Source organism: Physeter macrocephalus, unplaced genomic scaffold (genome assembly GCF_002837175.3).
Source record: "Physeter macrocephalus isolate SW-GA unplaced genomic scaffold, ASM283717v5 random_378, whole genome shotgun sequence".
In the NCBI taxonomy this organism is placed as follows: domain Eukaryota; kingdom Metazoa; phylum Chordata; class Mammalia; order Artiodactyla; family Physeteridae; genus Physeter; species Physeter macrocephalus.
Genome location: NW_021145664.1, coordinates 17,821 through 35,297, shown reverse-complemented (window position 1 = coordinate 35,297; position 17,477 = coordinate 17,821). Strand labels below are relative to the sequence as shown.

At 52.9% G+C, this 17,477-nt stretch overlaps 1 protein-coding gene across 1 annotated transcript in view; it reads right to left on the bottom strand.

Annotated features, from left to right (window-relative positions):
* LOC102988857 (plexin-A4) overlaps positions 1 to 17,177 on the bottom strand; it is a gene marked incomplete at both ends in the record, with an annotated part of 54,164 nt that extends 36,987 nt beyond the window's left edge. The window contains 5 exons of the mRNA XM_028485344.1: positions 2,117 to 2,231; positions 4,681 to 4,780; positions 6,028 to 6,181; positions 6,916 to 7,039; positions 17,077 to 17,177. Of these exons, the coding sequence (XP_028341145.1) occupies positions 2,117 to 2,231; positions 4,681 to 4,780; positions 6,028 to 6,181; positions 6,916 to 7,039; positions 17,077 to 17,177 (594 nt within the window). The remainder of the gene's footprint in view (positions 1 to 2,116; positions 2,232 to 4,680; positions 4,781 to 6,027; positions 6,182 to 6,915; positions 7,040 to 17,076) is intronic.
* Positions 17,178 to 17,477: the final 300 nt, after the last annotated feature.

Here is a 17,477-nt window from a genome sequence, read left to right as displayed (position 1 = left end):
CCTTTTCTCCCTTTCCCTATGAAGGGATAATTTAGGTCTGGGTCTCTTTTTCGGATTACGAATTCAGAGCAGCCGTTCCCAGCCATAGACAGACCCCGTCGTAGAGGCAGAGGGCCTGTGTCTAGAGACTTCCATAGCCTCTTCTTGTTCTGGTCTGAAACCTACAAGTGACTTGATGGGAGCAGAGAGAAAGAGGTTTTCAGGCTCTCTCCAGCTTTCCAGGCTGGTGTATCTAGCAGGGATTTCCAGTGTGCAGAGGCCCAAGAATAAAAGGAAAGCAGAGACAACTGAGCTCTCTGGTGGATTTCAAAGGCTCCTAATCATTTAATTACCTTGAAGGAGGTTTTCACATTTCTGCTTTTTCTGTCTTGTTTGCTCCTCTTGTCCCCGCCACCCCCAATTGGGAGCATTCTCTCTCCTTGACAGCCTTTCCCTCCACAAAGGATTGCTCTGCCCGTCCTCTGCCCCGAGAACTCCTGCTCAGCCACCAGAGCTTTAGGGAAAGTGGGATCCGGGGCCGGAAATTTCTCATCGCCAGGTACACTTCAGTCATTTTTCCTGGGTGAGGAGAGCTCAACGCAGCAGATGCTGGTGGTGAGGTGTCCCTCGCTCCTCCCTTTCAGAGACAAGACAGCTTCCCTCCTGCCATTAAGGGTTTGGCCTAAGTTAGGGTTCCTAGTGGGGTGGGAGTCTGGGGGTGGGCCTCTCTGTTCTCACCATGCCCCATCCAGTCCCCCAAACAGCCCTTATGCTTTCTGCACCTGGACAGTTCCCTGCTCTCACAGCTATGGCTTTGCCACATGGTCATGGCACCTGTGTGGCTGTGTGAAGGGGGCTGGAAGGTACACCCAAGACTTGGGGGTAGGAGAGATGTTGGAGCCTGAGTCCAGCCGTTGGCCGAGAGAGTGCCCTGTCCTTGCATCCAGTGGGGTCTAACCAACACGACAGAGATATAGATATAGATATATCACCTCTCTATCTTCCTATTCTCCGCAACAGCATCCTAAACCACTCTGTGCAGAACTACTGGCCCAGTGGTTGGAGTCACACAAGCACCATAATGTTTGAACAACAGCAGACTTTTCCAAAATGTGTTTACACCCGTTATCCTTGAGGTCTTTGCCCACAGACTTACAATCTCAGAAAGGAAACAACATAGGCATAGAGTATTTCTATTATGGTGATGAAGAGTTTTCAAGGATAAGACTAAAGATCAGGAGGGAACAGAAACAGTGTCTCAGCCATGGAGCCTGACTCTGTGCCAGTGATTTGCAGACTGGACCGTGCAGCAGAATCGCACAGTGCTGACCGCAGCCCCAAGGGGTCATCCAGCTGGTGGAGAGGATGGAGAGGGAGGTTTTGCATCTCTGACAAGGTCCCAGGTGATGAGGATGCTGATGGTGCTGATTTGGGGACCACACTTTGAAAACCACCCTCAGGTTAGTGACCACCCTCTCATTCTTTTTTTTTTTTGCGGTACGCGGGCCTCTCACCGTTGTGGCCCCTCCCGCTGCGGAGCGCAGGCTCCGGACGCGCAGACTCAGCGGCCACGGCTCACGGGCCCAGCCGCTCCGCGGCATGCGGGATCCTCCCGGACCGGGGCGCGAACCCGCGTCCCCCGCATCAGCAGGCGGACCCTCAACCACTGCGCCACCAGGGAAGCCCCACCCTCTCATTCTTATCCTTCTCTCCCTTTTACTCAACTTGACTTCTTTGATCTCAGTTCTGCTCTGTGGACAGTGCTCTGAGGGACTGCTGAGCAGGCTGTACACAGTCCTGCTGTGTACTTACAATTATTTCTAGGACACACACACACACACACACACACACACCTCTCTGGGATTGCTCTGGAACTCACCTGGTGTGTAGAGGGTCCTGCTGGATGGAGTGACCTGGAATGCACCTCTGTCTGATAACTGAACCCCCAGGACTGACCCAGAGCTCAGAGCTTTGCTTGTTTACTGCTTTCATGAAGCGGTCCCTTAAGAGTCGGGGTTGGGGAGCGAGGGCGTGGTCCTGTGGGATTTGCCTTTGTTTTCTCTTCTTAAGGGAAGACCTACCTGCGTGTCGCACGCTCACAGCAAGCAGCCCTCGCGGCTCTGGCTGCGGGACCTACCTCAGGCAGCCTCACCCGGCCTTCCTGGAAGGAGCAAGTCTTGGGGTCATGGGTGCAGACATGCCGGTATTTGCACCAGTGGCAGCGGTATGGGCTCTCCACACAGGACAGGCACCTGGGCACAGAGGAGGAAGAGGCACACATCATAGAACCTGCATGAACCACAAGCAGAAAGCCTGAGACTCTAGGGCCTAGCAAAACATGTTTTCATAGTAGGAGAAACCACCTTCAAACGCTCAGGAAGAGTAGATCTTGTAAAAATCCATCCCTTTTCTCTCCGAGTCCTCAGGAAGCCAAGAGTCTCTGGCCTCTGCCCTCACTCAGGTAGCTGAAAACCCCGATCCCCCAAGAGCCTCATCAGCCACGCTCCATTTTTATAGGATGGCGCCCTCTTTTGCTGAATTGGTAAACAATGAAGTCTGGAGTAGAGGGGCTCATCCAGAGAACCCATAAGAGTTAGGACTAACAGTGAAATTGACTTTTAATTCAAATTGACTCCAGGGTCTCTGCTGACAAGCACCCACATGGACACACCTTTGCAGAGGAAGGTCCTGAGGCCACCCCCTCAGTGTGATGGGTACAGTTGGCAACCCTACCTCTACTCACCATTCCAAGGAAACACAGGCAACTTTATAAAAGCTACTTCCTGTTTAAAACCAAACACGGTTCCCTTCTTCCAAAGGGTCGAACCCAAATGCCTTGCCACGCAGGCCAAGGCCTCTGTGGTGTCTAGATCCACTGTCCCCACATGTGTCTGGTGCTTCAGCCAAGAACAGGCCATGCTCTCCCCACGCTGTCCTTCTACCTGGAGTACCATTTCCTCTACCTCATCATCTCCTCTTCCTTCTCTGACCAACGGAGCATTGGTCTCATTGGGGCCCTCATCCTATTCATCCTCTTGTTTCTGTCTCTGGAACAGTACTGGTCTTGTTGTATTATATTTTACTTATTCGTTGTCCTGTTCATCCACTGGTCCACTAGGCCATGATTCTTGGCGGGTAGAGATCGAGTCTTTGCATCTTATTAATTTTTGATCCTCCTTGTCTAATGAGTAACACACTGTCTTGCGTATAGGATGCTTAAAATCATTTTATGGACTGAATGGAAACTTCAAACATGATTTCATCCACCTATTCTATTTTCTTAGAGGGGCAAAAGGGGAGTGAGGGATTAGGTCACCAAGTGGTAAAGACATGGCAAGCTCTGTGGGAAGAAGCAGGAAGAGGATTCCAATGTCGAAGCAATTTGGCTGGGAGGACTGGCTGCCTCTTACTGGAGTGCCAAAGAGAGCCAAGCTCTGGACTCACAGCTGTCATAACCAGACAGAGCCCACCAGCCTAGAGCCCCAAATATCTATGGTTATGTTAACTAGCTTGTCCTATATGGAGAAGAAAACAGAACATTATATTAAAGCAAGCAAAGCTTTTTGAGATCAGGTTCTATGGCTTTCAAACTGTGCTCTATGGAACGCTGGGGGTTCCGTGAAGCTTCTTTGGAGACTGTGTGAGATGTGTGGGGTTCCTAGACGGAGGGGTTCCAGGTCCCCACGACCCTCAACCATCTCCTGCTTCCATCTATTTTGTATATTGGGCTTTCACACCTAATTTTGGTTGAAGAAAGGTTTCTATGGTGAAAAACAGGTTTGTACCTTCTCAATATTATCCAGGTCCATCATTTTGGAGAGGAAATAATAATACAGTAACAGTAAAATGTACAGTGCCTAAACAGTCGGCCAGACGTGGCTCTAACCGCTCTCCTTGTAACAGCTCTTCCAGCCCTCGCAGCCATCCCGTGGGCTGAGCAGTGCTGATGAGCAGGGACAGCGACCCGCGATGTCCCAGCCGATGGGACCGTGCCTTTGCCATGTCAGCTGTTAAATATTTGGGTGACGCCCCAGGAGGAGGACTACTATTTCCTCCTTTACAGAGGATACTGGGGCACAGAAGGGTTACTTTTCCTAGCTGGTCTGACTCCAGAGCCCAAGCCTCCGTCGTCCGTGGCTTCCCCCGGGAAGTGGAGGCTTCAGTCAAACAGAGCCAGAGCTGGAGCCGGAGCCAGAGCTAGAACCCCAGCCCAGGCCAAAGCCCGCCTCTGACCGTCGCCAGCCTGAGTCCCGACCCAGGCTGCAGGGGACTGTGCAGAGCTGAGCGTTCGTTCAGGTGACTTGTTGGACCACTGCCTGGACACACGTGGGGCCTTCTCTCCCTCCCCAGACCCCTCTTCTCACCTGGGGTGCTGGTTGCTCTGTTCTTCAGGTAATAAGCACCCCCCTCCTCAAGAGATGGTGGAAAGCGAATCCCGTTAGCAGACTTACGCCAGAGAAGATGCAAGGGCTAGGGACTTGGAGTTCCCCAGCCCACAGGTTATCACCCTGCCCATTCTAGCCTCTTCCCATTAACCCTGTGGGTGCCAGAGGAGGGAGGCTCTCTCCTTCTGGGGGTGAAGGAGGTCACCTTACAGGGCCTCTAGATGGTAAGTCCTTGGGAAAGCGGTGGGGTCTTCTATCTTTGGATGAACTTTGACCCCAGAAACAGGGAGCTGAGTGAAGCTGGAGGGGCACTTACGAATTGTGGACGCTGCAGTTGTAGAAGACAAAGCTGGTGCTGGCAAAGGTCATGCCTGTCTCCTTCGACTTGAGCTGCAGCTGGACGACATGGTGGTCCCCTGTGGGCGGAGCCAGCCATGAGGTGGAGGTGGGGTGGGAGATGGCCACTGCCCCGTGTCGGGTCCCACTGAGAGTAATGCACCCTGGCAAAGGGGAGCCCACTCTCCGGGGGGTGTGCTCAGCTCTAACCAGATTCGGATTCAGTCGGGCCCGGTTCCAGGACAACCCCGAGAACAGCTGCAGAGGGTGATTCTGGTCTATTTCTCCTTCCACACTGTATTCCTGGCACCCACCTCTCATTTGCTCACCAGGTCCTTTCCTGTCTACACACACACACACACACACACACACACACACACACACACACACACTCTCTGACAGGTATTCAAATGTGCATTCACATACCTGATGTCCATGCAGCCCTCACAGAATTACAAATACACACATTGATTAGCTACCAGGAGAAACACGTAGGCTCTTGGCAGTGCTGCCACAAACTATGCCACAGGTTTTACATGCAGGGGTGTGAGCGCTCACGAGCTCGCTCCCCATCTCTGTAAGGAAAGACCCGGTGCTGACACCCCCTCCCCTGGTGGGCTCCATTCGGGCAGGCATCCCTGGAATCCTCAGCTGGCACCAGGGAGGAGCTGGGGCCCATGTTTAATTCACAGCCCTGACCCCAGGCCCCTTGTTCTGTGCCTCCCCCGAGAGGCTCGTTAATCAATCAGCTCGGAACAAATGTGACAAGCCCAAATGGGAGGGCCAACATGGAATCAGCCTGCCCAGGCCGGTCTGTCCCTTCCAGCGCTGGGCCTCTGTCCACCCTGTCCTTCTCGAGGCAGCCGGCCATCAACAGGAAGCTCCGGGGAGGCGGGGCGGGGGGCGGGCAACGGTTCAGGGTCAGAGACCCAGCAGTGCAGGCAGGGGGTAAGGAACCAGATGACCCCTGCACCCCATCCCTCCTCCTGCGCCCCTCCACGCCAGCCCTCTCGTGCGCCAGCATGACCTCTGAGCTTGACCGGCACACTCTGCCACTGTGCTGGCCTTTCCCTCTACCGCCCTCTTGGCACTGTTCCTCACCCAGGGTGAGGTCGACTCCTGGATGCTCACCTGGTTTCAATTCCAAAGGCAGCGGAGGGACACTCCATCCCCCTCTTCCTGTGACATCCCTACCAATGCACACCGCTTCCTCTGACCCTCCCCTCCTGTGCGCTCCCTCAATCCCGCGTGTCTGTCCTGAGTTCCCATCATCCGGGCGGCAGGAGGAAGGACTTGCCACCCCGCTTTGCCTCTGGGGACCGCTCACCGTTCTCCGTGATGATCCGGGGCACCTCCTTGGCTGCCGGGGAGTAGCACTGGATCTGATTGCCTACCACCAGCCCGTCCATCTCTGACAGGTCCTCGAAGGTGCAGTTGACACCAGCTGACAGCTCTGGGACATTGTATGTCTCCAGGACCAGCTGTGAACAGCCAGGCAGGGGGAGAGAGAGGAGGAGAGAGAAATGGGAAAAAGAAGGTATGGAATAAAGGAAGAAAGAGGGAGAGCAAGAGAGATCAGAGAGAAAGAGAAGAAAGACAAGCAGGAGGCAATATTGACATACAGAAGAAGAGACCCAGTTTATGACAGGAGAGGATAGGGAAGGTGGTGGGATGGTTAGAGACAGAGACAAAAGAAATAAGCATCTGAATGGATGTGGCCCCAGGAAACAGAACGTTTATGGGATTTGTAGGTGGAGAGAGGCCCCGGGCAGGACTGAGGCCCCGAGACACTGCTGGTCAGGCTCCTCTCCGTTATCCCCAACTTTGGAAAATGGCAACACCAATCACCAGGTGCCCAGCCAGAACGTGGGCGCCATCGCCCCCTTTTCTCCCCCTGCACATACATCTTTCCCATCTCAAAGACAAGGAGAGTGCTCCAACACTCTCCCTCTCTTGGTGGTCCCTCTTCCAGTCATTTCTGGTGTCAGTTTTCCCCGTCTTTCTACCCCTTGCGCATAAAGCCTCTTCCCTGATAGTCCTGCCAACGTCCCCATCTTCCATCCCCGGGGACACATTCTTTAACACCCGTGCCCTGCTCTGGAGCGGCCTTGCTGGCCAGCTAGGCCCAGCCCTCCCGAGGGGTGTCGGGCTGAGGCCCTTTTGGGCGTGGGGAGGGCTCTTCCGACGCCCCTGGATCCCGGTCCCACGGCCTTACCAGGACATTGTACTGAGAGACGGAGATGTTGCTGGGATGCACGGTCAGCCGGACGCACTGCTTCATCTCAGAGGCAAACCTGCGGGGCTCTCTGGACCGCTCACAGCGCTCCTTCCGGGTGCACCTGGGAAGGACAGGGCGACTGATCAGGGACTCAGGAGGAGACCGCTGGTCCAGCGAGGGGCCGGCGCGGAGGTCAGGCATTGCCGGCGGCTCCTAGGACATGTCCGAACTGAGCATGCCCAGGACTGACCTTCTAGTCTCCTTCCTCCAGCCTGGTCCTCCCCCATCAAGCCCAAAGTGGAAGAAGAAGGTAATTCCAATCACTGGTTGCCACATGCGAAACCCTGAGAGTCACCCCAGAGCGCCCTCAGGGCCTCCTCCTTCACAGAAAGAGCTGGAAGTCCTGTCTATTCCCCCTCCCCACTCAGCCTCAGCGCCCCACCCCTTCGCAAACCGAGACTGTTCTCTCCACGTAGCTCCTCTTTCCGATTTCCTCGTCTTTGTGCACGCCAGCTCCTCTGTCTGCACTGCCCTCCCGCCACACTTTTCCCCATTCCAACTTGCACCTGTCCCTCTAGACGTGGTTCAACTTTAATGCACCTGCCGTGGTCTCTCTTCCCACTGACCCACTCCCACCCCGGGCAAAGTTAAGAGCACTTTGGTGTTTCCCACCATCTAGAACTTCTTAGACTACATGACAATTATTAGGCTAAGAGCAGCCCTCGCCTACCAAGTGTGAACTTCTCAAACGAAGAAACTATGCCTGACTTACTTTGGAATCCCCTGCATATCTCCTGCCCAGCAGACAGAAGGTAAACGTAGGTGGGCAGGAGGGATCAAAGTTGCAGAGTGTAGAAGTTCAGAGCACGCTCTGGAGCCAGGCTGCGCTGGAGCCGAATCCCAGCTCGTGGCCCGGCATCACTGCTATAGAAGGTTCGCTATTATTGCCTAGCGTCCGCGTCCTATTATTGTTCAAAGTGTGCCTTGTCACCAGTGGATCACATCCAGGTGACCTGGGATCTTACGGTCGTAACTGATGGGGGCTTGTGAAAGATGCACATACACGTCAGGGTGGTCACCCAAATGCACGCAGCACACATAGGGGAAGGCACTTGAGCTCTCAGCCGGGGCCAGGGCTTGCCCTGCCTTCCAGTGGGAGTTGACTGCTTGGAGGTATTTGACTTTCAGGGAGCAGTATTGAATCCAAGCTGGATAAGCCTGGTGAACATGGAGCTGCGCTGAGTGGCCATGATTTGGAACCTCTGGGCTACTGATTCTGCTGTGGGGTGGTGGTGAGGGAAAGCAGGGTCCTCAGAGGGACAGGTTGAGGTAAGATGGGACTGCAGGGAAATCCGTCCTGAGGGCTGATCTCTTTTGGTTAAAGAGGAGAGACTCTGCCGAGAAGGGAGGATGTCAGGGGCTGTTGCAGGAGAGGAAGGAGCGCCAGGCAAGGAGCTGAGTAGGGAAGGGAACAGCCAGGGATACGGACGGGAACATCTGTCTCAAGAAGCAGATGAGTGAGGCGTAGGGTAAAAGGTGAGGGGAGAGAGGCACCTGGATACCCTGAGCTGCTCTCGGGGTGACTCTCAGGCACAGAGGAAACCTGCGGGGGCCTCTCCTCCCAGCCACGGGGACGGAAGTATGTCACCCACATCACCTGGAGTTACCAAACAGAGTCCAGGTAGAAAAGAGGCAACTCCTTCTCTCTTGCAGTGGGTACAAAGGAACTTCGTTGAGGGATCTCAAGACAAGATCTATCTGCATGGTTTGCTGCTCCCGGAGTTCATGAGGCTGCATCCTGGCCTCGGTGGGAGGGACGGCCTAATAGTGGAGGGTCTGAGAGGAGAATTTAGCTGAGAAATCACTGAAGGCGTAGACTAAAGGAAGAAAGGGGAGATATGGACAAAAAGGATGACCTTGGAGTAAAGGGGATGTGTAATGCAGAAGTAAAACACAATTCTGAATAAAATAATCATGGCTACCAGTCATTGAGCTCTTATTGGGCACTGTGATAAGGGGCTTACAGTTTATGTCACTGAAGTCTCCCAGCGACGATGGGAGGTAGGTAACCGTTTTAAACCCCACCTTATAGATCAGGAAACTAGAGAGAGCAGTTAGTCACTTGTTCAAGGTCATCAGCTAACCAGAGGGAGCCTGTATGAACACAGATGAACTCTGGAGCCTCCATTCTCACCCACTGTGCTCTACCTCCCTGAAGCTTCTAGACTAAACCCATTTTCCTTGCCATCCTGATGTCCCCTTCTGTGCTTAGGGCAATTTAAAAATGTCCTCTCAATCTTCTTCTCCATGCTAATCGCTGTTTTTGCCTGCCACTGGAAACACGTTGAATATTACTGAGACTTGTGAATTCTCCAGGACCTGTCTAGGAATCTCATCCCAAGGGTGAAAGGTCAGATGTGAGTGTGGTCGTCTCCAAGGCACCCCCAGGCTGTTCTAGCAGACCCATGCCAACAAGGGCATCTGCCTAAAAGTCTGGGAAGTTAATTTACCGGGCTAGCTCCTCTGCGAGGACTTCATTACCTCCAGCTATTAAGCTAATGTTATGGACTTTTCCAGGGTGTCTGCACTGACATCACTATTAATAGTGTTATTTCTCCCATTAACAGCAGACCCAGAGAGCTGGTACAGACTTCAATTATTCACTGACTCCCCAACTTTGAAGTTCCTATTTCCAAGAGCAATCAGTAGATCTGAAAAATGTCTTTGATTAAATTATGCACAGAGGAAAAATGAAGCTGCTTTCAGCCCAGACATCACCTGAAGTTACCAAATAGAGTCCAGATAGAAAAGAGGCAACTCCTCTCTTGCAGGAGGTACAAAGGAACTTGGTTGAGGGATCTCAAGACAAGGTCTATCTGCATGGTTTGCTGCTCCCAGAGTTCATGAGGCTGCATCTTTCCACGGCTCCCGAGAGCCCACAACTAAACAGGTATCATCTCCCGCAGATTTAGGTCTTACCAGGGGAGCCACCCATGGCTTACAATTTTAAACATCCCATCTAACTGTGTAATCTTGGGCAAATTACTTAACCTCTTGCTGCCTCAGTTTTCTCATCTATAAAATGGGGACAAAATAGTACCTACCTAATAGGGTTATCATGAGGGTTAAAAGATGATGCAAGTAAAGCATTTAGAACAGAGCATAGCTCATACATAATAAGCCCTCAATAAAACCTAGTATTATCCCATCCCTCCTCTGCTTTCCCATCCAACCCCTCCAAACTGCAGCTGATGCAGAAGCACAGATCTCCTCCCAGACTGGACCACGGGGCAAATCAAAGATGAAAAGACAGCAATGGCTGCAGCACCCTTCCTCTTAATGATGGAGGGGGAGCCCCAGATGGCAGGAGGGAGCAAAGAGGAAAAGAGTGGTCTGGGCTGTAGCTCTGCTTTCTTCCTAGCTGTCAAAGGGTATTGAGAACTCAGCTCTCTTCCTGGAAAGTCAAGTTTAAGGTCAGTGTCAGGGATGTTTTGACATTTCTGCTATCCCTCAGGGCCCATGAGGGCGGAAGCTGCAAATGTTCGAAAGCACAGACAATTGACCTTAGAAGTGATAGGAAAATGTAGGGGAAGAATGGATTCCTTCTGAGTTCTTAAAGGGTCTGCCAGGGTAATGGCCTCCTGCTCTTCTGGGACCATGATTTTCCATCAGGCCGGGCAAGAGCTAGGAAACGTGCAAAGGGTTAATTCATGACCCCTGGGTTGGGGGGCTTAGATGTTTCCTTCAAAGGGGCTCCAGGTACTTCCGAAAGCATGTCCTTGCATTCCACTGGGGGGACACCTTGGGCATGGTGGAAGACCCTGCTTCATCCATGTTCCAGGCAGGACTCAAACAGTGCATGCTATATGGCTTTGAGTTTCCAGACAGTCATCACTGCCAGCACCATTGCCACCCCCAGGATACGCAGGCCTGCAGGTGGCCAGCAGGAAGCAGGCTCCAGGAACACAGCCCGGGCCCCCAGAACTGGAGTCTGGCCCCTCTAAGCTCTTCTTCCCTCCCCACCTCCCTCCACTTTCTCTGCACTTGGTCCTCCAGCTCCAGTTCAGAGGTGCTAAAAGCCCTTGGGGACAAAGGCCCTGGCCCCTGGAGGGGTTATTATTCAAGTCAGTGGTTCCAATGAGATTATCTTCTCTAAAGAAGCAGCTACCACCGCCTCCCCTAAGCCTGAACTTTCGCTGCCGGAGAATTCCCAGCCAAGTGGAAAATTAGAAGGGAGAGGAATGGAGAAAGGAAGGGGGTGAGGGAGAGGGAAAGAGGTGGTGATTAAGTTCTCTAGAAATTAATGCCTAAATACAGTGATGGAAATATTAACTCCCAGCGCTGCTGGCTGGGCAAACGCATTCCCATTTGGAAGTTGGGGCTCTCTGAGTTCGGCCTGGGCGAGCCTCCAAACCGGAGTGGAGGCGGGGGAAACCGCCGCTGGTCCGTCTCCCCAGGCCCTCCAGATAATGTGCGTCTAACCAGCCTCGGATATCAGAACTGGCTCCTTGCTTCTCCCTGTAGGTGATCCCCCATCCTTAACACTTCACGTTGGTCATGGCCTGTGCTTGAAGTGAAATACTTGGGGAATCTGCGTTTAGAACACGAGGAGGTTGGAAACAAATGGGGTAGGGCTCCCCAAATGCCCTTTACAGAAAAGGTAAGAGGAACCTTATTCAAGTTGGAGATCACGGGGGCTCTTTGATCACTGTCTCCACATCTGGGAACCCTGACGAGGGAAGAGACTGGGTTTCCTAACATCGTTACCCTTGCCCTCTTCAGGAACGCCCCCAGAAATGGGCAGGTGGCATGTGCAGCTTGGAGGAAGGCAGACTGGATAGTAAAGGGAAGCCTTCTAGGCAGATGGTGTGTAAGGGGTTTCTTATACGGAGGGCACGGACCAGGTGAGGCCTTTCAGTACCGTGACTCTAGGATGTGGAACCACAGAGACAGAGGGCCAACTAGGGGATTTGACGTTCATGGATTTTGGTACCTGCTGTGGGTCCTGGAACCGATCCCCTGTGGATTGGTTCTGTATCTATTGAGCTGGGCTGAGAAAAATTCAGATACACTAGGATCTCGTCTGGGACTCTTTCCTCTGGACCAGAGGCTGATAAATTTTTCGCAAAGAGTCAGGGAAGGCCACAGCATGGACTGCAAAGGGTTTGCTGGGCAGAAGCGGATCTGAACAATTCCTCGCGATTGTGTAGACATCCTGCAAAGAGCCCAAGGAGAGATCATTGACTTAGCGGGTGAGTATTCAGTAGTCCTTGGATACAGGTTAAAAAATAACAATAAACATAGAACCAGGCTATGGGATATGCTAAGAAGCTGCACAAAAGGACTGGCATTTTGGAATCAGTTTGGACTTGATTAAGGGGACATTTAGTGTGACTGTGGAACAAACTGCTCTCTCTGCCCTTTCCCAGGTGGCCGTTGGAAAGCCACACCCACGGCTGCCGAAGACGGTCTGGGAAGGAAGACTTTCCAGCGGTGGGTTTCTCCCAGCCACCCCATCACAGCCCTCCAGTCCCGGGGAGGACAGCAACAGGACAGGGACCACGGAGGAGGTCCTGGGTCTGACCCATAGCCTCTGCTTACACAGGCACTGAAGTCAGAGCTAGTCCCCCAGGGGGCTGCCTGCACATCCCTCCCTTAATTTTCAAGGCGTTGCTGTAAGATGGCTCTTCACTGCCATTTTATGGCAGGAAACTGAGCCCAGACTGGGTCTGTCCACAGACAGGTTCTTAGTTTTAACCCATCCCTTCTGTTTAGGTAGCAGCATTTTTCCTTCTCTCCTCTCCTCTCCTCTCCTCTCCTTTCCTTCTCTCCATCTTGGCAGAAACTATATAAAGAGAGTCCTGAACAGTGACCCGTGCCAAGCCATCCAGGGAGGGCATCCTTCCAAGAGAAGAAATCTGCAAAGAGGAGGGGTCCCAGGGGGGAGGGAAGGACTTTATAAAAGCTGATCTTATCTTTCGCCTGTCAATGTCCTGAGTTACATGAGCCTCCCAGGAGTGACGCTGATGACCCTGCTGAAGAAAGGTAACGTCTGGGCCGATCGATGGGACTAGGTCTGTGGGGGATCCCGTTACCTGCTGAGACTGAAGGGCTTCTTGGCCTGGGCACGGGAGGGGAAAAGGGAGAGGGGGCTGAGGGCCTGGGGGTTGGAGGGGTCTTTCCAGGGCCAGGACAGGTGAAAGCTGGGCTTCAGGGCTGTGGGTGCACTGCAGCCTTTCCTGTCTTTCACCCAGGTCAGAATAGGCTCAGGCCCAATGGGGTGGAGGCCCTGCAAACAAAGGCTCAAGGTGATGGACAAATAAGCGGTTTGTTGAAGCTGTCATTACCATTAGAAGCCAGCAAGCCTGTGGGCTGGGGCCCGGGCTGAAAGAGAGGGCAACAGGGGTGACCCTCCGTGCTACTGGGTTGGCAAGCCTGGGCTCAGGACAACTGAGGGTGGGTAACAGGAGGGAGGGTTTCAATTACACGAGCATTTCTTAAGCCCGTTCAGTCTGCAACTCACCAGTGCCCTTGCTGGTACAAACAGCCCTTTCAGCCACCTGAGCCACCTGTTGGTTGGGGCCCCATCTTGAACTGCATACACGCTCTCTCTCTCCTCCTGTTCCTCGGTCTCTGTTTCTGTCCTCTCTCTGTCACACACACACACACACACACACACACACACACACACACACACACACACACAGAGCTTCTGCTGTCATTCTCTTCCCACAAAATTCCCCACCCTCTCACTCCTTACGGCCATGGGAAAAGTTGGCAAAAGTGACAGAAAATGGATGTATCTTGACACCACAAGGAACCCTCTTCCTGATGCTCTTGTGCACAGTTTCCCCGGGGCAGGCTGGCTGGGCCCTGCAGCACTTAGCACAGGGTCTTGTCCACGGTTTGGACCTGACAAACGTGCTGATTCTAGCACAGACTGCCACCCTCACCCCATCCCTGGACCAGAGGCCTGGTTCCCAAGAACTTGCTTCTGGGCAGAAGGTCTAAAGCAGGCCCCTTGTATGCCCTGAGCCTAGCACAGTGCCTGGCACAGGGGGTGTGCGTGGGCATGGTTCTCCTCCAAAGTGATGAAATCCCCTGCACTTTTCACCTCCCTCCCTTCCTAGTAAACTCAGGTGCCCCAGGGGGAGCATCTGCAGGCTCTCTGGCCCTCCTCATCCTTCCCACACAGCCTCTGCCTGCCCCAGCCTGCTCCCTTCCCTCCTGCTTGGCCCACATCCTCATGCATCAATCTCAGCCATGAAAGTCCTGTTGGCATCTGTTTCAAATGAAAAGGGGTGCAAACTGGACATTTAGGAGAAGCAATGTCTGGCTTTGCCTTGAACTTAGGCAAGAAAGGAAAGAAAGGCCCACTGGGAAGAATTAGGAAGGGGCATGAGAGCACATTCTGGATGAAGAAACACTGTATATCTTGATGGGGGTGTGGATTACCTGGGTTTTGCATTTATCAAAGCTGCCCGAACTGTACACTGAGCATCAGTTTATCTCACTCTCTATAAATTAAACATTATATCCTGATTACAAGCATCTTAGCAGATCCAGGCATCTACTCTTCTTCACCTGGCCACGTGGGCCAGGGGGTTCTCCTGGCCATTAACTCCGGGAGGGAGGGAGGGAAGGAGGAAGGATGGATGTACAGAGTGTCACGGTGGGCGGGCAGCCTCGGCCTAGGGCGCTCGTGAGCTGAATCCTCCTGGGGGAGTTGGGCTCTACGTCAGCACAGCCCCCAGGCACCAGGCCCGTCCCACAAGCAGGAGGCTCAAGGTCACAGAGAACCACACCTTGAGCTGGCAGAGCCCCTTGGAGCTGGGGTGCTGGCTCAGGTGGCTGCACAGCTGGGGAATATGGAATTGGGACGTGGTGGCAGATGCCCAGTTCACGTCCGTGACTGTTTTCTTTAGGCCACGCTGAGAGTAGAGAGGCTGGCTTCCCAGTGCGGGCTGATGGCTTCCTTTATGAGCTGTCCAGACTTCACCGTGACCCCAGTCCACCCCTGTTTTCTGCTGCTTGACAGGAGGCAGGTATTATGTTACTGAGGGGAAACTGAGGCCACGCAGGAAGTAGTCTCTGGTACCTCCTCCTGTCATTCTTGTTTAGCTCAGCTCTGGGGAGGGGAGGTGGGCGCACCCACAGCGCCCCCGCCGCCGTCTCAGAGCCTCAGGGCCCCCGCTCTTCACAGGGCTCAGTGCTCCGTGGGGCTGGCCGACATCACCAGGCAGGATCAAAGCTGACACAGAGACCAGCCTTTGGGTCCCACAGGCATAGAGTGTCAGAGGGGGGCCAGCTTTTCTGATTGCCCTTAAATGATGCCAGGTGTGAGAGCCTCACGCCAGGAGCAGCTGAGCCATCCTCAGCCAAGCTGAAAGCCAGCTGGCCTAAGGCCCCCAAGGAAGCAACGGATCTGGAGCACAGTCCCTTTCTGAGAGGGCTCACAGTGTGGGACAAAGAAAACGACTTCCCCCCTGCCTTGCGAAGTATCGTCTGGGCAACTCTTCTGGGTTGATCAGAGCTGATCTGGATTCTGAATGCAATCTCTTCCATCCTCTCGTATGGCGGCCAGTCTTAGGCGCCACTGCTCTCTGTTACGATACACAGCTTTGGGTGCACTCCTGTACCCAGTTTCTGGTCATCTCTAAGTTACTTGTTTTCCAGGGTAGGTTGATGGGTCTCCGTTTTTTCCCATCACAGCATATCCAAGGGATTTCAAACCTTTCCTTAGTGAACTCTAGGTGTCATTATGCCTGAGACTGTCACCTAGAGAGGGGAGGGTGCCCATCCTGGGGCCTTGGAGAGGTTGTGTTAGAATTTAAGAGGGCATGTCTAACTTTCAGAGGCACTCCTGGGGTGCAGTGAGGCAGGAAATGACTGGTAAATGTCATTGGTCACATACACTTCAGGCTCTTAGTAAGAAAACTTAAGTCCTTCTTTTTAGCTTATAATAGTTGTGTCCAACTCACAGCGTGTCAAGTTTCCCGTGTTAACTAGCAGCCTGGGGTTCCCGCAGCCATAGCTTGGCTGGGACCAAATTCCACAGAGTGGGTGGGGCCCAACTACTGTTGGCTTCTCCGGTCAGCGATGCCAAGGGTCTTCGGCTCCCCTAAGAAAGGCTTTCTGTTCTCCCCTCACGTCTGGGGGGTTGTCTGTACCCTACTTCTACCCCTCAGTTCATTTATCAGACTACCATTTGTCTCCACTGTATACCATTGCCTTCTTCCCACTTCTAGAGAGTAAAATGGAGCCAGCAAGGAAGAGCCACACGGGGGGATGGGCCAGTACTTGGACCAGGGTTTCAAACATTGGTCTAGTGACCCCGGGCCCAGGGTGCTCTGACAGCCAGATGAGTGTTAGGACTGCAGAGGAGGGTTCTTAGGTGCTACGCACTTGAACTTACCCCTCAAATACCAGAAGATTCTGGGGGGATACTGAAGTCTGTTAAGTGGCTGTTAAATCACTAACTGGACAGTAGACATCACACACGTGATTTAGTGGCCCATGTGAGCCTGGAGAAAAGAGTCCAGGGATTTCCCTGGTGGTCCAGTGGCTAAGACTCTGTGCTCGCAATGCAGGGGCCCCGGGCTTGATCCCTGGTCAGGATTCCATGTGCCACAACTAAGACCCTACTGTCCAGATAAATAAATACGTATTAAAAAAAAAATTAAAAAAAAAAAGAAAGGAGTCCAATGCCTTCTTCCTGCTGTTTAGCCCTGGAATGTCAGTCTACAGTCTACAGTCAACTTGCAACCAGAAGTGTCCAAAGATCTCCCTCCAGACCCGCAGTGTGTAATGATCCAGGGTGATTCCCATATCCTGACCCTTCTTCATTCCCATGCTGACATTTCCATATATTTTTATGGGAAGTTGACAATTTAAAGTGAAGTCAGAACAAAAGAAGGGAGATAAGATTTACAAAAGATAAACAAAAGAAGGTAAAGATAAGATAAACAAAAGAAGGGAGATAAGATTTACAAAGGATACATAGATTTACAAAGGATACATAGAAGGAAGAGTAAGAAAAGAGAGGGAGAGAAGGGAGAGGTCAAACAGTAGGAGAGTGGTGATGGAGAAGAAGACGACGAGGAGGGAGAGAATGACTGGGGGAGGGGAGGCAGGAGGAAGCTGCCCAGCGGTACTCACGTGTTGTGGAGCACACACCAGCCACAGTGGGGATCTCCGGAGCCCAGGCACTCGCCGCAGCTCCGATACTGAGCGCAGGACTCCACAGGGACTCTGGTGAGCTAGGACAAGACCACACGGGAGACAGCGGTCAAGATTTCGCAGAACACCCAGTAGTTCACCAAGAAGTCACGCCATCCTATCAGGTGTATCACCTAAAACCGTGTCGAAGCAGGAAGGGGCCTAGAGCCCCAGAACCGAAAGGGATCATATTTGAGCAGGTGGCCCAGAAGCATCGTGGGGAGACAACCAACGGTTATTTTCTTAGAAGTCCCTGGGAATAGACTCCACAGAATTCATATCACATTGTTATCAGAGATATTTATATCATGTACATTTAAATTTTCCCACCACCCGAACCC